The sequence below is a fragment of the Mugil cephalus genome, chromosome 15, assembly GCF_022458985.1.
Source record: "Mugil cephalus isolate CIBA_MC_2020 chromosome 15, CIBA_Mcephalus_1.1, whole genome shotgun sequence".
Classification (NCBI taxonomy): Eukaryota; Metazoa; Chordata; class Actinopteri; order Mugiliformes; family Mugilidae; genus Mugil; species Mugil cephalus.
The window spans coordinates 13,095,154-13,113,985 of NC_061784.1; the positions used below are offsets into that span (position 1 = coordinate 13,095,154).

At 41.6% G+C, this 18,832-nt stretch overlaps 1 protein-coding gene across 1 annotated transcript in view; it reads left to right on the top strand.

Moving 5' to 3' along the window:
- The window catches only part of b3glctb (beta 3-glucosyltransferase b), a 30,107-nt gene extending 16,078 nt beyond the window's left edge, over positions 1-14,029 (top strand). The window contains exons 10-15 of the mRNA XM_047606179.1: positions 749-818; positions 3,073-3,186; positions 7,768-7,867; positions 8,383-8,502; positions 10,742-10,886; positions 11,467-14,029. Of these exons, the coding sequence (XP_047462135.1) occupies positions 749-818; positions 3,073-3,186; positions 7,768-7,867; positions 8,383-8,502; positions 10,742-10,886; positions 11,467-11,601 (684 nt within the window). The 3' untranslated portion in view covers positions 11,602-14,029. The remainder of the gene's footprint in view (positions 1-748; positions 819-3,072; positions 3,187-7,767; positions 7,868-8,382; positions 8,503-10,741; positions 10,887-11,466) is intronic.
- Positions 14,030-18,832: the final 4,803 nt, after the last annotated feature.

The window sequence follows — 18,832 nt, forward strand, 5'->3', positions numbered from 1 at the left end:
TGTGCCAAAACCGGTGAGCTATTTCTTTTATTTAGTTTCAGCTGTCAGCTATGAGCACAGACATTTTTTAGTCATCCTTGAAGCGTTCGGTAATCACTCTTAACCACATTCATAACTCAGGTGTCCAGCTGCTGAGTTATAAATATCAAACAGTGAGCGCATTAAGCACGGTGCCACTGCCAAGGTCTGTTCTACAGGAATACAAATAGAAAGATCCCGTGGGACTGCAAGGATGACTGAGCTGAGTCAGACTGGAGGCTAATCGGAAACCAAGTAGACAGCTCCCCGCACAGTGGGATGAAGGATGACTGCAGCATTTGTTTGCTGACTTGGAACAGAGCAAATACAAATGGGTGCTTTTCAAAGTAAATGACATGAGAAAGAAAGTGGGCACACGGTCGTCTGAGAGACTGGACGGATTCATAGAATCTTTATTTTTTGCTCTTCTGGAGTATTAAAGCAAGATTTATATCGAGTAAAGCAAGATAGACCCTGTGTTTGGAGCTCACGTCATGAAGCATATATTCTTTCTTATGACAGAACATGATTGGGTTTATGACAAGAACCAAACATTAGTGTGAAGCAGTACTACTTTTGAAGATATTTCAAATTCTACGGCCTCTTCATCAGTGGTGTTCAAAGATCAAATGAAGTTCAGACCAAACTACAGATTTCAGCCAACAGACAGTACACCCCTGTCTAAATTTGACCCCATAGTTTATACCTTTTCTCTTCTCTTCTTCCCCAGGGGGATCCAGTGTCGAAGAACGATGTATTTGTCGCAGTGAAAACTTGCCAAAAATTCCACTCGGAACGAAGTGAGTGTATCATTCATTATGTGTATCATCAACACATTAATGTGGAATAAATGAACTAAAAAAATATTTTATGGCCTTACATTTCCAATTTATGCAAATAATCAGCAGTATAATTAGTAAAATGCGCCCAAAAATTCAAATACTAATTTAGCAAAAAAAAACAAACAAACAAAAAAAAAAAAAAACGTGCCAGTCTACATAATATTTTATCAGAAGTTACAGCTGGCTGAAATGGAGCCACTTTTAACTCTATATATACAGTTAATGGTTTAGATTTTTGTTTATTGGTTGGAGTCGCAAGATTGAAAGACTGAAAATCTGTTTTAACACATTTTATTAACCCTTGTGTACCGTTAAAAATAACTTCCTTTTGTACAGTTTGTGGGTGAAAACAGCCGCTAACTGTTTTTCTATTTTTGTTTGTTTGTTTTTTTTAAAGTCACTGACATGGGGAAAAATACACAAAATGACCCATTTTCAATATAAAAAATGATTGGAACAGGGGATTTATTTATTTTTTTTTACCTGTTATCACAGTCTTACATTAGTAATGTAATTGACTTTTTTTGCAAAATTAGTTTTTGTGCAACATTAGATTTTCATTAAATCTCCTATTGTGCTGTTCGTGGCTGTTTTTGCCCCATTGACTCCCACTATAACTACATTTTTTGAATGCACAGAAATTACACTAAATAACAATGCATTTTACAATGCTGATGATTTCTCCTGGTCAGAAGAGTTCAAATTTGGCATGCTTAATCTTTTTTTTAATATTTGAACAATGGATTATTGACCTATTGAAAATGTTGAAATCATATTTTCAAAATGTATGCGAAATCATTCCACTTGCTGCTATAAGGTGAAACTCACGAGGAAAAAGAAACCCCTCATAGCTGTTCTTGCCGCCCAACAGCACATAAGGGTTAATGTAAATCTAAAGTGTCACTCAACTACTGCTGTCAAATAATAGAGTTTAGTTTAGAAGAGTTTTTTTTAAGTAGTACTTACTTCTCCACTTACCTCATTGTCATCTACTGTATTTCTGTAGTGAAAAGTGGAAAAGTAATTGCTCTTTTAAGTTTTGGTGTGATTTCACATCTACATTTAGACTTTTGTGTTTCATCATAGTTTTGCTGGAAAATTGGATTGGATAAACAGAAAATAGCACATCAGCAGCAGAGTGTGGGGACTGGGATCTGCTGCTGCTCTTTGGTTCATGTACCAACGTTTTGCGCAAGAACATCGTTGTCAGTGTAAGCGCGCCTCTAGGCTACGTATAGAAAATGTGGCACACTGCTCCTGCACAACACCTCCAGAGGTGGTCTCTAGCCTAACATGTGGTTGATTTGTTCCGGAGCAGACTGCTATTGCTGCTTCACACCAGCACAAATGATCAGACCTGGTGACTAAACGCCTCCCGTTTCAGAACTGAAGTGTAGAAGCACCCTCTGATGGTGTTGTTAGTTTTTGGTTGCCATGATGATCTCTATAAAGAGAGAGGGAGATGATTATGAGAGTAAAACTAAAATGGAGATTGCAGGACATTTAGCTGCAGAAGTTTCACTATACTCCTTATATTTTTCGCTGCCTTTCTTTAGTTTGCTGGCTAAACAGTCGTAGTCGTTCCGTCTCAGTTAACCTGTCAGGTAAAAATTACCTGTTTAAATTCACAGACTCATCTAGACTGTCTGCCGAAATTGCAATGGTTGTGTAATTATCCAAAACACTGCCTGTTTTAAGGTCAAAATGAGCCGGTGGTTATGGACCAGTTTTTGTTTTTTGTTAAAGCAATAAACATAATGAAAAGTGGAAAGAAGGGTGCGTGATTAAATTTTCTGCAATTTGGCTGTTACTTTAAATTCAGGTTATTAGGATTACATAGCAAGGTGTCACCGTGTGCTCTGTTCAATTGATTAATTAAAGGATGTGTTTCAGAATAAATGAATACAAGATTTGTCCCACTTGTTGTGGATCAAATTTAATTTAGTTTCAGTAAGCTGTAATTTGGAACAATTATTTTGTTGCTGCAATGTCTAGATCAAACTGCAGCGACGGATCATGTAATTATCCAGTGTCTTGGTTGAAGACGGTTGAATACATTTTTTTCTCCCTCCTGGTGTGAAGTGGTAGACGTTTATAATTAGAAGTTCTGGCAGTTATCAAGCTGTGATTCAGTAACCAGAGCACTGTATGTGTCTTAAATTTGGATCCCCGGTCATTTCTCTTTATACCCTTCTCCCCTTTGTCCCTGCAGTACCAATCGTGAAGGCAACCTGGGAGAAAGACGCTGGGTTTTTAGAGTATTACAGCGATACCACTGATCCCTCCATACCCACAATCAGTCTGGGATTGCCCAATACTGAGAGAGGTGAGCTTTACTGATTTACTGATTACTGAATTTCAGATCTAGGTGCCGAAAAGAGCTGGGAAAGAAAGTTGCAGATCTTGGACAGGTTCAGACCTTGCATTAAGGTCCTATCTGGGCTGTTCGATTGCAAGTGACCACTTTTATGGACGTGTGTTCAGATCCGGCATTAACCTGCGTCTACAGTTCCGATCTCAGTTTCATGCTCTGTATGCAAATAAACCCCAAACATCTGGGGAGCAGTAGAATATTTTAACAGCGGTTGTCCCTAACGGATATCTACTGCTGCCGAGAACAGCGGTGGACAACAGTGATGCAACAGTGATGCTGTGTACAAGAAGGGTCTGAGTAGACTCTACTTTCTCAGGAAGCTCAGGTCTTTCAGTGTGTGCAGTGAGTTACTAGTTACTGAGTCTACTGAGTCTTTCTACTCTGTTGGGGGAGTAGTACCATCAGTAGGATCAACAAATTGATCCGGATGGCTGGACATGTGATTGGTAGGGAGTTGGAGTCATTTGTCTCAGTAAGGGACAGGAGGACACTGGATAAACTGCTCTCCATTATGGACAATCCATCCCATTCACTTCACCAAGTATTAGAGGGTCAGAGGAGCTCATTCTCGAGCAGACTGCCATAATGAACACTACAGAACTTATTTTATACCAGACTCCATCCAGCTGTACAACAGCTCATCTTTTTGTAACAACTTAGCTACTTTGATGAATTAATTTCCCTTGTGGATCATTAAAGTCCATCTAAGTCTTAATTAGGAACACTTAGTGTAAAGTTATTATTTATTGATGTCTGCCCGGACTTTAGTTTGACCTGCAGAAATCTCATATAATAGATGGTTTAGGCTTGTGTGTCAAATTGACAACGTAGCTGTGGTCCCTACAGAGACCTTAGTACCATAGTCTGACGGGCACTGCCCCAGAAATGTAACTATACATCGCAGACACAAAAGCTGTGATTGGTCCACTTGCATGTTTCCACTTCAGTATTTTCGGCTGCTTCTCCATCTGCAATTTTCAGATTGATTGTTCAGTAAAGACAGAACACATCGAGCAAAGGTTAACTCAGGAGGTATGAATTTTCTGTGCAAGTTTCAGTCGCCATTGTTGAAAGTGAAGCAGGAAGCGGAAACAAAAATTAACCTGACTGGACCGATGTAGGCTACAAGCGTGGGCTAGTCCCGCAGTATCCTTGGCAGGATCAATAATTAACATGGAATCACACTCGTGTACTTATATTAAAGAAGAAGTAGAAGAAGAACATTAATGGTCATTGCACATAAGTTTGTCTGAGTCTACCAGAGGAGGCAATGGGATCCCTACGGATCTTTGGCCCATCTTCCTTAGTGTTCTCAGAAAAAAAGATGCTGCTGGGCCTTTTTTAATAATGTGTCCAGTCCAGTCCAAGTCTCCTGAGATGTGCAGACCAAGGAACTTGAAGTCTGTGACCCGGTCCACCACCTCTCACCTCGTTCAATTCATAAATTCTCAAGACGCAATGCGTTCACACCACCAAAGGGAATGCAGATAGATGGGACCCAGACCACCAAGAAATGTGGCCAGAGTTCGGATCTCTAAAATGTGATCCCAACATGTCCTGGTGGTGTTCACGCCAGTCTTTTATGTGATCAAATCGGCCAGATCAAATGGCAAAGAAGTCTAAAATGGTGTTGGGACACAAGATGCAGATTGAAAATGTGTTGGTAGATGGTAGCAGACAAGTTGCCTATAGGTGATGTGGAGCTTGAGATCTCCAAATGCTGACATGAATGTGTGCAAGTCAGTCGTTCGAGCATGTTATCAGACATCGATACAAGATCAAGGTTCCCAATAGGACAAAGATTCTTAACATTTTAATGACCCCTCTGTCTTTGATAACCATCATTTTATTCTGTTTTTATGTTGATAACTAAAAAGTGTGGTAACTTTGTTGCACGTGTCAACTGTAACAACTAACATCGTTCACACCAATGACCAGATGACCACGCTGAAGCCAGACAGACTAGTGACCAGAACAACAACTACTCCGGCAAAATTCAGAGGAGGAGAACTGGAAGATCGAGATGAGTAATAAGATGACTAGGAAAAAGAGAGACTGATGGAGGGGAAGATATATAAGCCGTGCATCCTCTTTGCTGTGAGCTGAACAGTAAGATGGATGATCTAAAAGCCCTAGTGAGAAATCAAGCATATTTCAGCCAGTGTGGTTTTGTGTGTTTCCCAGAGACACAACTTCAGAAAATACTTCCTTTGGATCTCAGGAGATTTGTGTGGACAAGAACAAATCTGACTGTGCAAAGAAAAGGGAAGTGAAAAATTGGCACACTTCAGTGGGTGGTGAGATCATTTAAATGTGAGCCGTTCGGAAGGCATTCATTGTATTGCACTCAGTTGCTGAAATGAAAAGTGACAAACGTGCTGAGAATGAAAAACAAGAGGAAGCAGTTTAAGCTGATTCTTCATGTCTTTCTTCTGCCCCCAAACACCACATAAAATATCCCCGACTGTCAGATAGTGGTTCGTCTCCCTGTCTACCATGCTAATCTGACGTGTCTGAGGGTAATATGGATGATGTTTCCAAAACTTTTCCGCAATCTGAAAGAAGCACAGCTCCTAATGTGAGCTCACAGGAGATGGAAAGTCATTTTACCTCTCGAGGACTGAGGTATAAAGCTCGTAAATTCTGTCCTCACACACCTGGAGTGCACCACAGTTGCTGGACATACAAATCAGAAGACAAGGGAGTCCAACAAAATCAATTCAATAACTGCAAAGCAATTTCTCATTCCGGTGAAGAGATAGCACTTGATTTTTACAGGCACTCGAGCGAAATACAATAACTGCACTATGAAACAGGAAAGTTTTAGCAGCAGTCGGAGAGGCACCAGTTTTGTCTTGGTATTGGTTTTATTCTCATCTGATATACCCCTGATTACATCACAGATGCGCCTGTGTCACTCCGTCTCATGCATTTTGGAGTCTATCCACACAACAGAGCAGATAAAGTGACAACCACACCTCCCATCTCTTCCTTCATTCTACTCTTCTTCCCATAAAATCCTCTGACCCAACTTCTGTGCCGTTCCTCTGTCTTATAGCCTTTCCCCTACATTCTTTTATGCCTTTCTTAATTCTCTATTTCTTCCTGTTGCCTAGCCCATGGACTGGGAACAAATCAGACAGTGAAGCACATCTAACTTCCACACAGTTTGGCTGTATTCCACGAGTGTTTATGCACCAGGTCATCGCTATTGCTATTGCTATTGCTTCTGAATGTTGGCATGGATCCAGTCAAGTCACTAATTACTCTGACAAATTCCAGGTCTTCCAGGAGATCTCAATTTCCTGGCAATGGATGGAGAAAAAGATAGAATGTGGTTGGTCCATCACTTCCATCCTTTACACAGTACCCTAATTGGTGGAGGACAGATGGTCTGAGGAGTCAGATCACAGTCAGGTCAACAACTCCAACCCCTACGGAGCTCAGCGTCCACCCCCAGACTACTGAAAAGGCTTGAGTAGCTGCTGAATGGATGAAAATAAAAACAAGCCAAGACCCACAGTCCTTTTCAACCTGGAAATGAGTCAGGAAAGACAGCTTCTTTTTCCCGGCAGACAGCAAGAACATCCCCCTCATCAGTCAAGTATTACGGCAATGTTTGGTTTTAAAGAGGGAACAGCGCATAAGTTGTAGATGTGAGAGAAGAGCTGTAACCGGCAAGCTGTGATGTGTAGGATGCACCAAAAGAGGCTAAGCTACTTTTTTTCAGTGCCCACATATAATAAATACCCTTAGCAGTTTTCACCTCAGTTTTGCTTCAGAGGAGACTGGCTAAAGGATCGTTCACCCAGCGGATCCTGAAGTGTCTTCTGATCACAAGCTCTAAGCTGAGATATGCTTTCAAAAACATTGCAGTGCAAAAAAAAAAGCTCCTGCTTAAAAAAATAAAATAAAAAATAAGGGCAAAATATAGATAAATCAGGGGGCTGGCTGCAAGGGGTGGTAGAGGTATGTTCCTAATGCTGCTCCACCACCTCATGAAGTTCGGGATTAAAGGAGCAAAACATCAGTGAAGGTTCCTGGTTTACAATGTTGCAGTCGAACATAGTCGGAGATGAACCAGGCAGAAATGCCCAGGAGGTGCATCCACCAATGCTCACAGCTAGCAAAGAGCATCTTTGTCCTTGTAGGTGGATATCCTATGAACTTTTATTCATTTTGTTAAAGCGCTTCATTAATCGTATGCTCAGGGGAATGAAAGCAAAAGGGGATGCCTCTGCCTCCTCCTGTCTTCATGTATATACCTATGTGTTGTACTGTTGATTGACTTGGGTGTCTCATTTTCTACTACATCTATTTTTTTTCCTCTTATTCCCCGTAGTATTTCGAATGCTCGCTTCTCCCCTTTCGCTGCTTTCTGTGTCACACTAACAAGCATTTAAACTAAGAGGAGGTTTCAGCTAAATGCTGGTGTGTAACATGTATAATATCCACTGTGTTTTCCATATTTCTCGACAACAGATCAGCTACTTGAATGTATTTTTTTTTTGTCTGTGTGTTTTACTCCTGAAGGACACTGTGGGAAGACTTTTGCTATCCTGAGGCGTTTCATGAGTGGCGCTGTGCCAAAGACTGACTGGCTGCTCATCGTTGATGATGATACTCTCATCAGGTAACCTTTTGGTTTTACCTACTATTAATTTAATGCATGAGCATAGCGTATATGACACTGGAAATAAATATGCACTTTTGTGACATTGTAAGGTTGAAGTCATATTTTTTCCCCCTTAACTGTGTTGTTGTATATATAGCTGATGCTGTGGGTCTGATTAGGAATTTCTAATGTGTACTGCTAGTGTATAGCTTAAATGAAAATAAGAAAAAAGTCTTAACTAATGCACCTGACTAAATATAGTGCAATGCATTTAAATGTAACTTCCTGTACTCTCCAGCTCAGAGTGCCATAGACTTGCCTGGGTTCCTTAATCTCTTTTCGTCATGTCATTTATGAATGCCCGTGCAGGTCCCTTCACTTGCTCGCTTATTTTAATTCTGCTCTTGCTCAGGAACCAGTTGGATTTATAAAACTTATTTAAGTTGGTACATGTGCATATGCGCCTGGGCTGAACTCCAATCAGGATAAACTTATTTTTTTCTGTTGGTCTGCTGATCATCGCTCGTCTACAGTTTGCCCCGGCTGCGTCGTCTGCTGCGTTGCTACGACCCGAAGGAAGCAGTGAGCCTCGGGGAGAGATACGGCTACGGCTTGGTTCAGAACGGATACAGCTACACCACAGGAGGAGGAGGGTGAGGCTGTTGATGTGTCAATGTAGAACGCAAAAATGTTAACTGTTCACTAATTGTTAGTGGCACCAAACAGCAACAACATGTGCCAGTGGTACTAACTGTGGTTGGAAGTTAGTGGTACTTTGTCATTCAGCTCAACCCACAAACATGTTCACTACCAGTCAACAGCTTTTCATTTAATGGTTTTTCTTTATTTTCGTGACTATTCATATTGTAGATTTTCACTGAAGGCATCATAACTATGAAAGACTATGGAGGTGAAAGACTATAACTATGGAGGTAGTAGAGTAGTAGAGTTGGCATTCCCTCGATGAGCTTCATAGTAGTCTTGAAGGAGTTCAAGGTTTAGGTCAGGTGACTATGGAGGCCAGGTCATCTGGTGCAGCACTCTCCTTCTTGGTCAAATAGCCCTTATCATCAAATAGTCGTTATCCTGAACAATAAATGATGGTCCAACTAAACGCAAACTGGATGGGATGGCATGTCACTGCAGGAAGCTGTGGTAGCCATGCTAATTCAGTGTGTCTTCAGTTTTGAATAAATCCCCAACAGTGTCACCAGCAAAGCCACCCCCACACCATCACACCTCCTCCTCCATGCATGTAGGGACCATCCGTTCACTTTTTCTGCATCGCACAAAGACACGGCGGGTGGAACCAAAGATCTCAAGTTTGGACTCATCAGACCAAAGCACAGATTTCCATTGGTCTAATGTCAATTCCTTGTGTTTCTTGGCCCAAACAAATCTCTTCTGCTTGTCGGTTTTCCGTACTATTGTACTATTGAACAGTTGATGTAGAAACTTAAGATTTCTGAGGCTGGTGACTCAGATGAACTTATTCCCCGCAGCAGAAGTGACCCTTGGTCCTCCTTTCCTTGGGCGGTCCTCATGAGAGCCAGTTTCGCCGTAGCACTTGATTATTTTTGTAACTGAACAAACTTTTTTGCAGTTTTCCGGACTGACTGACCTTCAGTCCTGAAAGTAATGAAAGCTGTCAAATAGGACATGTCAGCTGTGTGGCAATCTGCCTTCTGCAAAACCCTACGGATGGTCCCAACCCCATTAAGATGGAAAGAAATTCCATAAATGAACCCTGATAAGGCTCACCTGTAACGTGAAAACCATTTCCGGTGAATACATCATGAAGCTCATTGAGAGAAGGCCAAGGGTTTGCAGCACTGTCAACAAAGGGCGGCTACTTTGAGGAATCTAAAATATAAAACATATCGAGAGTTTTTTTCTTTTCTTCATAATTCCATTTATCTTGCTTCATCATTTATTGATATCTTCAGTACGTATCTACAATGTAGAAAATAAAGAAGTGTAGTGTCTCTGCAAAGATGATTGCTCATTCTTAAAAAAGAACATCTGAAATTCTGAGGCAGGGTGAGTTCAGGAGAAATATCAAATTTCCAAAATGACTACCAGCAGACTTAATAACAATGCCTGAATTTATCAACTGAAACCACTGTGACTTAATGAAGACTATGGAGTTCTTCTCGAGGGAAGCTTTTTTTTTTTTTTAGTTTTTAGTTTTTTAGTTTTTAAAGTCGGTGACATTGAACTTTAAGGTTTAATTTAACTTTGGCTTAAGGTTTTATCTGAGGTAGTTTCTGCTTTATCTGAACCCACAACTGTGTTAAAATGAGAGTGAAGCACCTATGCAGGTTTTTAACAATGCAGCAGGAAAGCAAATCAAATAACTTTATTTGTGTTAAAGGTCTGTGACCTTTAATGACAATACTGAATGAAATGTACTGAATTACAGAACAATTTTCATCAGAATGCCAAATGAAACCTTTTAAAGGTCACAAGAACCGTAAAGAATTTGGCATATTGACCATTTTTTTATATTGTTTGACATTATTACTACAATTTAAATTAAGGTGTGGTATGTTGATATCAAACAGATTTACACATTTAGAGAAAAATACAGGCACCACTGTTAAAAGCAGCACAACACATCACATTGAACCATCTTGTGGCAATTCAGTGTTCTGCTGGGAAACTTTTGGACCTGGCATTCATGTGGATGATACCTAGACATGTACCACCCACCAAGACCAGACCAGACACCATCACTAGATCCCAAACTGATCCAGTGTCTGTGGGATGATCCACAGAAATCCCTCCCCTCATCCCATAGGACCCAAAGGCCTCCACTAACTAACACCAAGTTGGAAGGTGGTATATAATGTTATTCCTCATTGGTGTATATGTGTGTCTTGTGTGTGTTAGGATGGTGCTCAGTCGGAGGGCGGTGTCCAGGCTGCTGTCCAGTGGTTGCAGCTGCTACACTGATGATGCCCCCGATGACATGGTGCTGGGCAGGTGTTTCACTTCCCTCCGCGTTCCCATCACACACAGTCCACTGTTTCACCAGGTAGAGACCAACACGCACACAAATGCTTCCTTAACCACATTTGGTCCCCTTACCCCGAAACATGTCGATATATTTTAAAAGAGTAAAACCAGAAGGGCTGATTGTTCACCACCACATTTATTTTACAGCTGCCATAGTTTCCTTTAATTTCCTACGATTCAAATTCCAAATAATAACTTTGAGGGACATCATCCTTGAGACTTTCACCTGGTTTGTGTCTACGTTTGCTCATTTTACAGGGCCATCTGTTGCCCTGCTCATGCTGAGATGAGCAAAGAATAACACTAAATAAGACCCAAGTGCTCCAAGAGTTGATGTGAGCCAGATTTAAGCGATTAACCTTTATCCAGTATCAAATGATGCTCTGCACGGTGCTCTCTTCACGTTTATTTTCTCTAAATGTAGGTGGTTTACAGACAGAACCGATGCCTGTGGGCTGCGCAGGTTATTTCAACAGAATATTGAACTGTGCTACCCCGGGGCAACAGACAAATTGCTTGATCGCAGTGGGAATCTCCTAAAAAAGTGAAACATGAATCATTTTGCAGACACATATATGGGCTTGTTTTTGATATTGTAGGCTCGACCGGATGACTACTCTGAGACATTGGTCTCCTTGCAGCAGGCCATCTCCTTCCACAAGCACTGGAATGTAGACCCCATGGCTGTCTACAAATACTGGCTGCAGGACGTGCACCAACGTGATGAACTGTAGAAACACTGACCACACATTAAATATATTGTAGACAAGCAATGAATTCAAAAAAAAAAAAAAAAAAAAAAAAACTGCACCTGGGAAATCTCCCCTGAAACTTTTACTTGCTTTCATCAATATTTCAACACCCACAGTGAGTCATGCATGACTTTGTGCAATGGAAAAGGGCCACACTATTTTTTAGCCTCATTTCGGTCATTGTTTTGACGGCCCGCGCATTAACTGGACAGTTAAGGAGGTGTCCAACTGGGAGCTAATGTGTCTCTGCTCCTGCTGGACGTGTTAATGTTTGACAACACGTAGCAACTGGATGTGAGGATGGCTACGTGGGTGATTTGTCAGCAACATAAGTGACGACGACTCTTATAAGTAACGTCCACAACTACGGCTGTGGCTCAGCCTGCAGCTTTTCACCGCACTGCTTTGAGCGAAATTCAACCCACAGCGTGAGGACACATCAGCAGTTCTTGTCTTCAGCGCTGATTGTGTTTGGAGAAAGTGGAATACTGATGAGGCGATGCTGCAAGATGAAAAGCAACGGAAGTCTGTGGATAAATTGACGAAACCCTTGGGAATTCATCACATAGTTGTAGCGGGTTGACTTAACTGCTGCCCCGGGGCCACGCCCCTCTGAGTGGTGAAAACATGGTGAAATGTGTCAGTAAATACAGGGAGACTGGGAAAAATGTGGATCATCAGATCAAATTAAGGACAATTGGACTTGACAGTAATCCACATGAACTAGTATGGATTTGGAAAAGCGGATTAGCCTCAGTCTCTATTAGTTTCAATTAGTTTTAGGTCATTTCAGTTAGCTAAATAAAGGATGCTAATGCTAAGAGCTTTACTGAGAAGTAACGTTAGCTATACAATACTGTTGCGTTAAAAGGATGACGAGGAGTGATCACAAATAATCCATTTACTGTTTTATCGTTATTTATTGTTGGATCTGAAATAGCTACTGTCGACTGTAACTGCACCAAAACAACAACATCTTATCTGACAGCCCTCCAGAACGTAACTGAAGAAGTAACTTAAGGTATGACTTCATCTAAAAATAAAGCATGAATTAACATTACCTGACACTAAATGCGAACTACAACACCAGGTTTCTGTGTCTGAATTCAGTTGTTTCTTCCTAATGCAGGTGATCTACTTACTTTTCTTTGGCATTAGGAGAAATTAGTACAAATATATCTCTGACTGCTTTACACATTTGTTGGTACAGTCAGTCACAAAACAACTCTTCCCCATTTTTTGAATTCATTTTACAATTTATGATTCAAACTAATGCTGCTAATCTCCGTGCTCAACTTATTGACACTCAGTGGCCGTAACCACGGAGACTTCAGTGACTGTGACATCACGTGCATACCCTCTATTGACCTATTTTAAGTAGCGTCTAGCTGACTGACATTATCATCCTTAGAGTTGCAATTTTAACAACAAAGCAAAGTAAATTAACTTTTTCCTGCTTATAGCGCATATTTGTTGCCGTTTGGACTGTGAGAGCCGATGTTTTAGCGTCGCTCCCTTCACGTTACACTCCAACAAAACCACAAATCAAGATGTAATTTATTCAAACTGTGTTCTTGCATTTAATATAATGTCCATGTGTTTATCAGGTGGGTAATTAAGTGCTGAATGAGGTTAAATGGACTGTGCTGTGAAGGGATTTATTTAGCCTGGTCACCTGTGAGGAAGGAAGGTAGGTAGGGAAAAATACAAAGCAACAGGAAATAAGAATTAAAAAATACCCAGAAACAGGATTATACAACGAAAATAGAGGCAGTTAACAAAAGTTTCATTTGCATTCACAGTGGTCTTGATTTTCAGATTCCTCAGTTTAAGTCTGATTTTAAATGGCAACCAAGCACAACAAGAACAACATAATCCCCTTCTCTAATACGTCGGCTTATTCATTTTCTTACTGAAAGCTGAGATGAGAAGACGGTTACAGGTACCTCCTTAACATAAAATTTTCCTGTCTCTTATCTAACATGCTTTATCTCATTAATCTTTATTTCATATTGGTCGTACAGATCTCAAACTACTGGGAGGTGGAGGAGGTACTCCACCAAAATGTTGAACCATTCCTTTTTTTACAAAAATAAAAGATAGGTATATTTTGGAAAATATATTATTCTTGAAATATGTGTGCGAGCGTGATCGTGTGTGTGAAAGGAGCGGTGCTAAATAGAATTGGGTTGAGTTTTATTTTTTTATCCGTGAACATGAAAACCGTGTGGATGTGGACGGATGCTTGTAATTATAACCCACACCTGAAAAAGACAGCAATTTTGCAGCTGTTTTTTTTTTTGTGAATACGTGAATATTTCTGGCTGGTTTGCTGAAAACCTGGTGGTTCCTTAGATTAAAGCCTCTTTTAAAGTCATTTAAAAATAAAATATTCATTGGATTTAATACATTTCTTACGTGTGCGTGTGTTCTTTTTTGCCTCGGGGTAGGGGGAGGGGGGAGAAAAAAAAAGTTTGTGCGAAGGAGGTGAGAATCACACGGAACATATTCTTGGCAGAAAACGTAAAACTAGAGACCGTTTCGGTTGGAGCAAGTGGGGGGATATTGGTGAGCTTTTGATCACTTCTCATCTCATGCTTCAAAAATGCAAAAAAAAACGAAAGGCTAAGGCCGACAGGGGAAACCACTCATTGATCACAAGAGACTCTGTGTTTCCTTTTCTCCGCCTTAGCCTGTGTGTCTTTCACATTTCCCGGTTTGCCACCCTCTTTGAGACCATCATCCCCTCAGAAGGAACTCAGTATCATGTCATTGTGACACTGGTTACTATAGCAACGGGGATGTTGAATGCCCAAATGCCCATAGTGACAGTTTCTCTTTGAAGGCTTTGCGTGAGAATAAATGCATCCTTGTCACATAAACTGGGAATAATTGCTTAATAATAGTTGCTGGTATCAGTTAAATTGATTTGTAACATGAATCTGCTTCGAACAAAACTTAAAGCAAGAGAGGGTTGTTTTTTTTCTTTTCTTTTTTTTTTCTTTTTTTTTGTTTTTGTCCCTCAGTCTACTCTCCTTAAAGTTAAATTTTTAATCCCGTATCAGGATTGTGCCGCGGGGGACGTCGTACAGTCCCCGGCGCTTATCGGTACATTTCTCTTTCATGTGTAAATGCAGCATTACAAACTCGACAAAAAGCGGATCACCGCGTTCCCGTCGCGCTTTCATTCACACGCTCGCGCCGACAGGAGCCATCATTAATGCAGCGAGATTTCCTAAACCCGCTCTCACTTTTTTTTTTTTTTTTTTTTTCTCCCTTCCCTTCATTGATGCGCGCGAGAGACATTTCCAGCTCCGCCGCTCACAAGCGAAGCAGCTGGAAATGTGTTGCCTGCGTTGTTGCTCCCAAACCTGAGTCCGCGAGTTGCGTCACTCAGGTTTTGTAACCCTCCCTCCGGTGCTCCCAGTTTCCACCAGTGAACGGTAAATCGATTTGATCCAGTCAGCACACGGGGAGTTTGTGCTCGTGCGCCTCAGGCCGTTGATAAACCAGACGGGGTTTAGTCATGGCTGTCGATGATTGCTTCATGTCATGTATTCTCCGCAGCGCGGGGCCTTGTTCCCGAGATTCTTCTGTTACTCTTGGCTTTCTTTGCTCGAAGTGTGTTTCTGATTCCGGCTCTTCAGCGAACGTTAGTCACAGTTTTATTTTTGGAAAAGAGAGCGAGAGCAGGCACCATCAATCAAAGTGGCGTCTCTGCATGGTGGGGAGGAATTTTCAGTGTGCCATGAAAAGGTGGAGGAGTGAACAAACAGCACGTCCTGTAATCTCCAGCGAGGACTTGTAAAGATGGTTGCGGATGCGTTTGGAGGTGCAAACACTGATTGGGCTCATTCAGATCTCTCTTTTGTGATGTTTTAATGGGAATGTAACACGGTTACGCTCATTGCGCAGGTGCCTTTTTAGTGCTTGTTATCTTTTCCAAACGCGCTCACGCTGATCGCTTTAAAAACAGCCTGTAAATGCTCCTCCTTTACCCTGGTCTGCCTGGTTGTGGCTTTGTTCGCTGGTGTCGGAGCGTGATGGGCCGTGTTTTTACGGCCAAGCGAGAAACCTGACCGGCCTGTTTGTTAACCACCCAGGTGAAGCCAAATGGAAAGTACATCAAGCTTTATTCTCTTTACACCATGTCACTTGGGAAAAGATCGAACGACCTCTGTAATTAAGAGGAATTTGTGCGGGTGCAGATTTTGAAATTCTGACATTTGGTAAACCCCGCGCTGCTTCAAAGACGGATGAAAACAGATTGCTTTTAAAATGAGATATCGATGTATACTGGAGTGCAGCAGACGATTAATTCATGGCGCTCAAAGCGCACACAGATCCCCTCGAAGACCCACTGACTCGGTAACACCGGTGAACTTACGTACTTCCCTTTTCACTCACGTGGCTTCAGGGGCCCTGCCACTGACTGGCTGATTTATGTATTTGTCATACGATTTATTAACAAACAGATTATTTCTCCAGTGCCATCTGAGAACAAAGTTTGATTTGATTCTTATCGGAGAGTGTCCTTTCATCTCTCATTAAATCTGTTGTTGCAGGCTGGAGAATGTATTTGCTGGAGGTTGTAATTTAGTAGATAAACGGATTATTCCAGTTAAAGTGCTTCCTGGTGCACACTTGAGTTGTACCCACTAAAAAAATAAAATAAAAGAAGGTCAGAATTGTCAGACCTTGGTGCTGCGCAAAGTTAAAACCCAGGATTGCTTTTGTTTTTAGACAGAATTGAATGGTGACTTCCAGGCATCGGCCTCCTTGTTTTTGCACGGTTGAATCTGCGATTGAAACACCCCTTAAAACGGGATGCATGAATTTGAGTCAGCGGTTCAACCCTATTGTTTCATTTTAAATCCAGTTTGTGGGAGGATATAACTACGACTATGGCAAACGCACGGCTGGCCCAGTTCCACTTATCGTCTGTGGCTTGTGGGGCCTGGCCGCGTTTTCTCCGCTGGAATAAAATCCACGACTCCTTTTGCGTCTGCTAAACACATAAAGGACCTTTCACCTGGAGGACGCCGGGAGAAATGTCAGGAATAAGCAACAGAAGCAGATGACGCACAACTCCAGTGAAAAACAGGGCACCGGAGGGGGAAACGTTGCACCCTGCCTTCACCAGTTTGTGGTTTGCGGCCGTGAAAAGAACCATGTTGTGTGCTCGCTGACTATAACCCTAAAGTCTGATTGGTGAAGTCGGCTCCTTACGGGGCCTTTTTTCTGTTGTTTCATTGATCACCGCTGAAAGGAGCCGCACAGCACTCATCAGTCCGTAAGTGTTGTGTGTCACATCTGAAGTATTTCAGTCTGTCTGATCCATCTGCTCTCTTGGCTGTCTGGCACGGAAATTAGGCTCTCCTAGCAGCTTTCCTGGCATTTCCTCTTTTTTTTTTTTTAAATTAATACATTTATTATTATTTATTTCACGGAGAACAAAGATAATACCACAGAGGGCTCCGGTGGTGTTCAGAGACCGCTCTGAAACAAAGGCGACAGCCATGTGTTAATGTCACACAGGTGGAGAGAATCAGTCCAGAAGATGAGCGGCCAGATGAAAGCCCTTTGTTGCAGCTAATTAGAGAGCTGCTCTAGTGTGTTCACGGTCTTTAGATTTTAATTAGTCCAAATGGGAGTTTTTGGCACTGATTTAACATTTAGTATAAAAATCTATATCAATATATTTAATTCAAATACCAAAGTATTTTCAAGTACATGACTAAAGAGAAGCTCTCTACGGCAGATGGTTTGTAGGTCTTTCTATCTCTTTTTTTCCCCTCCGTCTTTGAGTTGCAGGATTGCTTCACTTTCAACTTCATGAAGTTGGAGGACTTGACTTGAGAAGTTTTTTTTTTTTTTTTTACTTCTTCCTACTTGTAGTAGCCATTAGAAGGGACTGCCTCTGGAAGTGTGCAAACGTTATCTCCCAGATGCTAATGTTCTCAGTGTGACCACATACTGTGTGCGGGTGCATGCTGAATGAACGGCGTGATCCGACGGACACGGTCCAACATCTGAAAATAATAAGACAACTGCCTCATGTCATCTTTCTCCTGCATCTCCCACAATGTTTGGCGCATGTGACGTATGCTGCAGTGGAAGGGCCTTCCCCAGAACTTGGGACTTGCAGAAGTGTGGCCGAAACAAACCTTTTCTTGTTCTTGCAGCACGAGGGGTGAAAACAAATTTCTCTCTTCTAGTAACAAACCTAAGGAGCCGGCCAATTAGGGAATGGACCATCTGAGCCATCCCGCTATGCTGATTGGTTCTGAGCTGGTCACGTGTTTCATGGGCGCCATGTTACAGGTGGAGATACATCTAACCAATATTCACCCATAGAGAAGTGGCAATAACAGGAAATAAATTTGGATTAAAAGTTAAAATATGCTTCAGTGCTCAGGTTATGACTCCAGAACAGGAGTCAGAAAAACATGGGGGAAATGGTGGAAACAGAGAAAGTTATGCGAGCAGAAGTTTAAAAGGAAGAACTGGATGCCAACCACTGATTGTATATACATTGGACGTCGTGTGTCTCTCATTGGATTCTGAACCTCGAAAATGAAGCCCCCAGTCGCCATGTTGGATGAGCTTTACTCCACCCACACTTGGATATTCACCCAACTCTCTGCTACCTGGTTGCTCAGGCTTTGTTCTTAACACTGGTACACTTTGGGTAGAAGCTGCTGTAACCAAAAGTAATTTCCCCCTGGGATCAACAAAGCAATTCTGATTCTGATTCTGGTTCTGAGGCTACCACTGGTCACTCAAAGCGGGAACGCCCTTAGTTATGCAGAATTTTAAAACTTAATAAATAAAAAAAAATGAATTCACCCCCTCTATGGTTGTCATGTGAATTAAACTATTGAGACCAAAACTATGTTTTGTACCAGGCTTTTTAATAATGCTATAAAGTTGAGCTTTTTAATATAAGGGTCAATGGGGATTTGCTCCCCTTTCCTGCCAGCCTCAAATGGCCACTGGATGAACTGCAGTTTTTTGCACTTCCGTATGGGCTTCATCGTTCAGACCTGGAGGATGCCGCTTGATGTCAACTGATTTCTCCCTATTGAGGTGTGTGAGGTAAAGGTCAGTGTCTCTCTTTGGCGTTTATCAAGTTTTTATATAGGAAAAATAAAGTGTTAATGTGTACCTTGATCTAAAAAACGGCCAACATCACTTTATGATGAATGAAGTT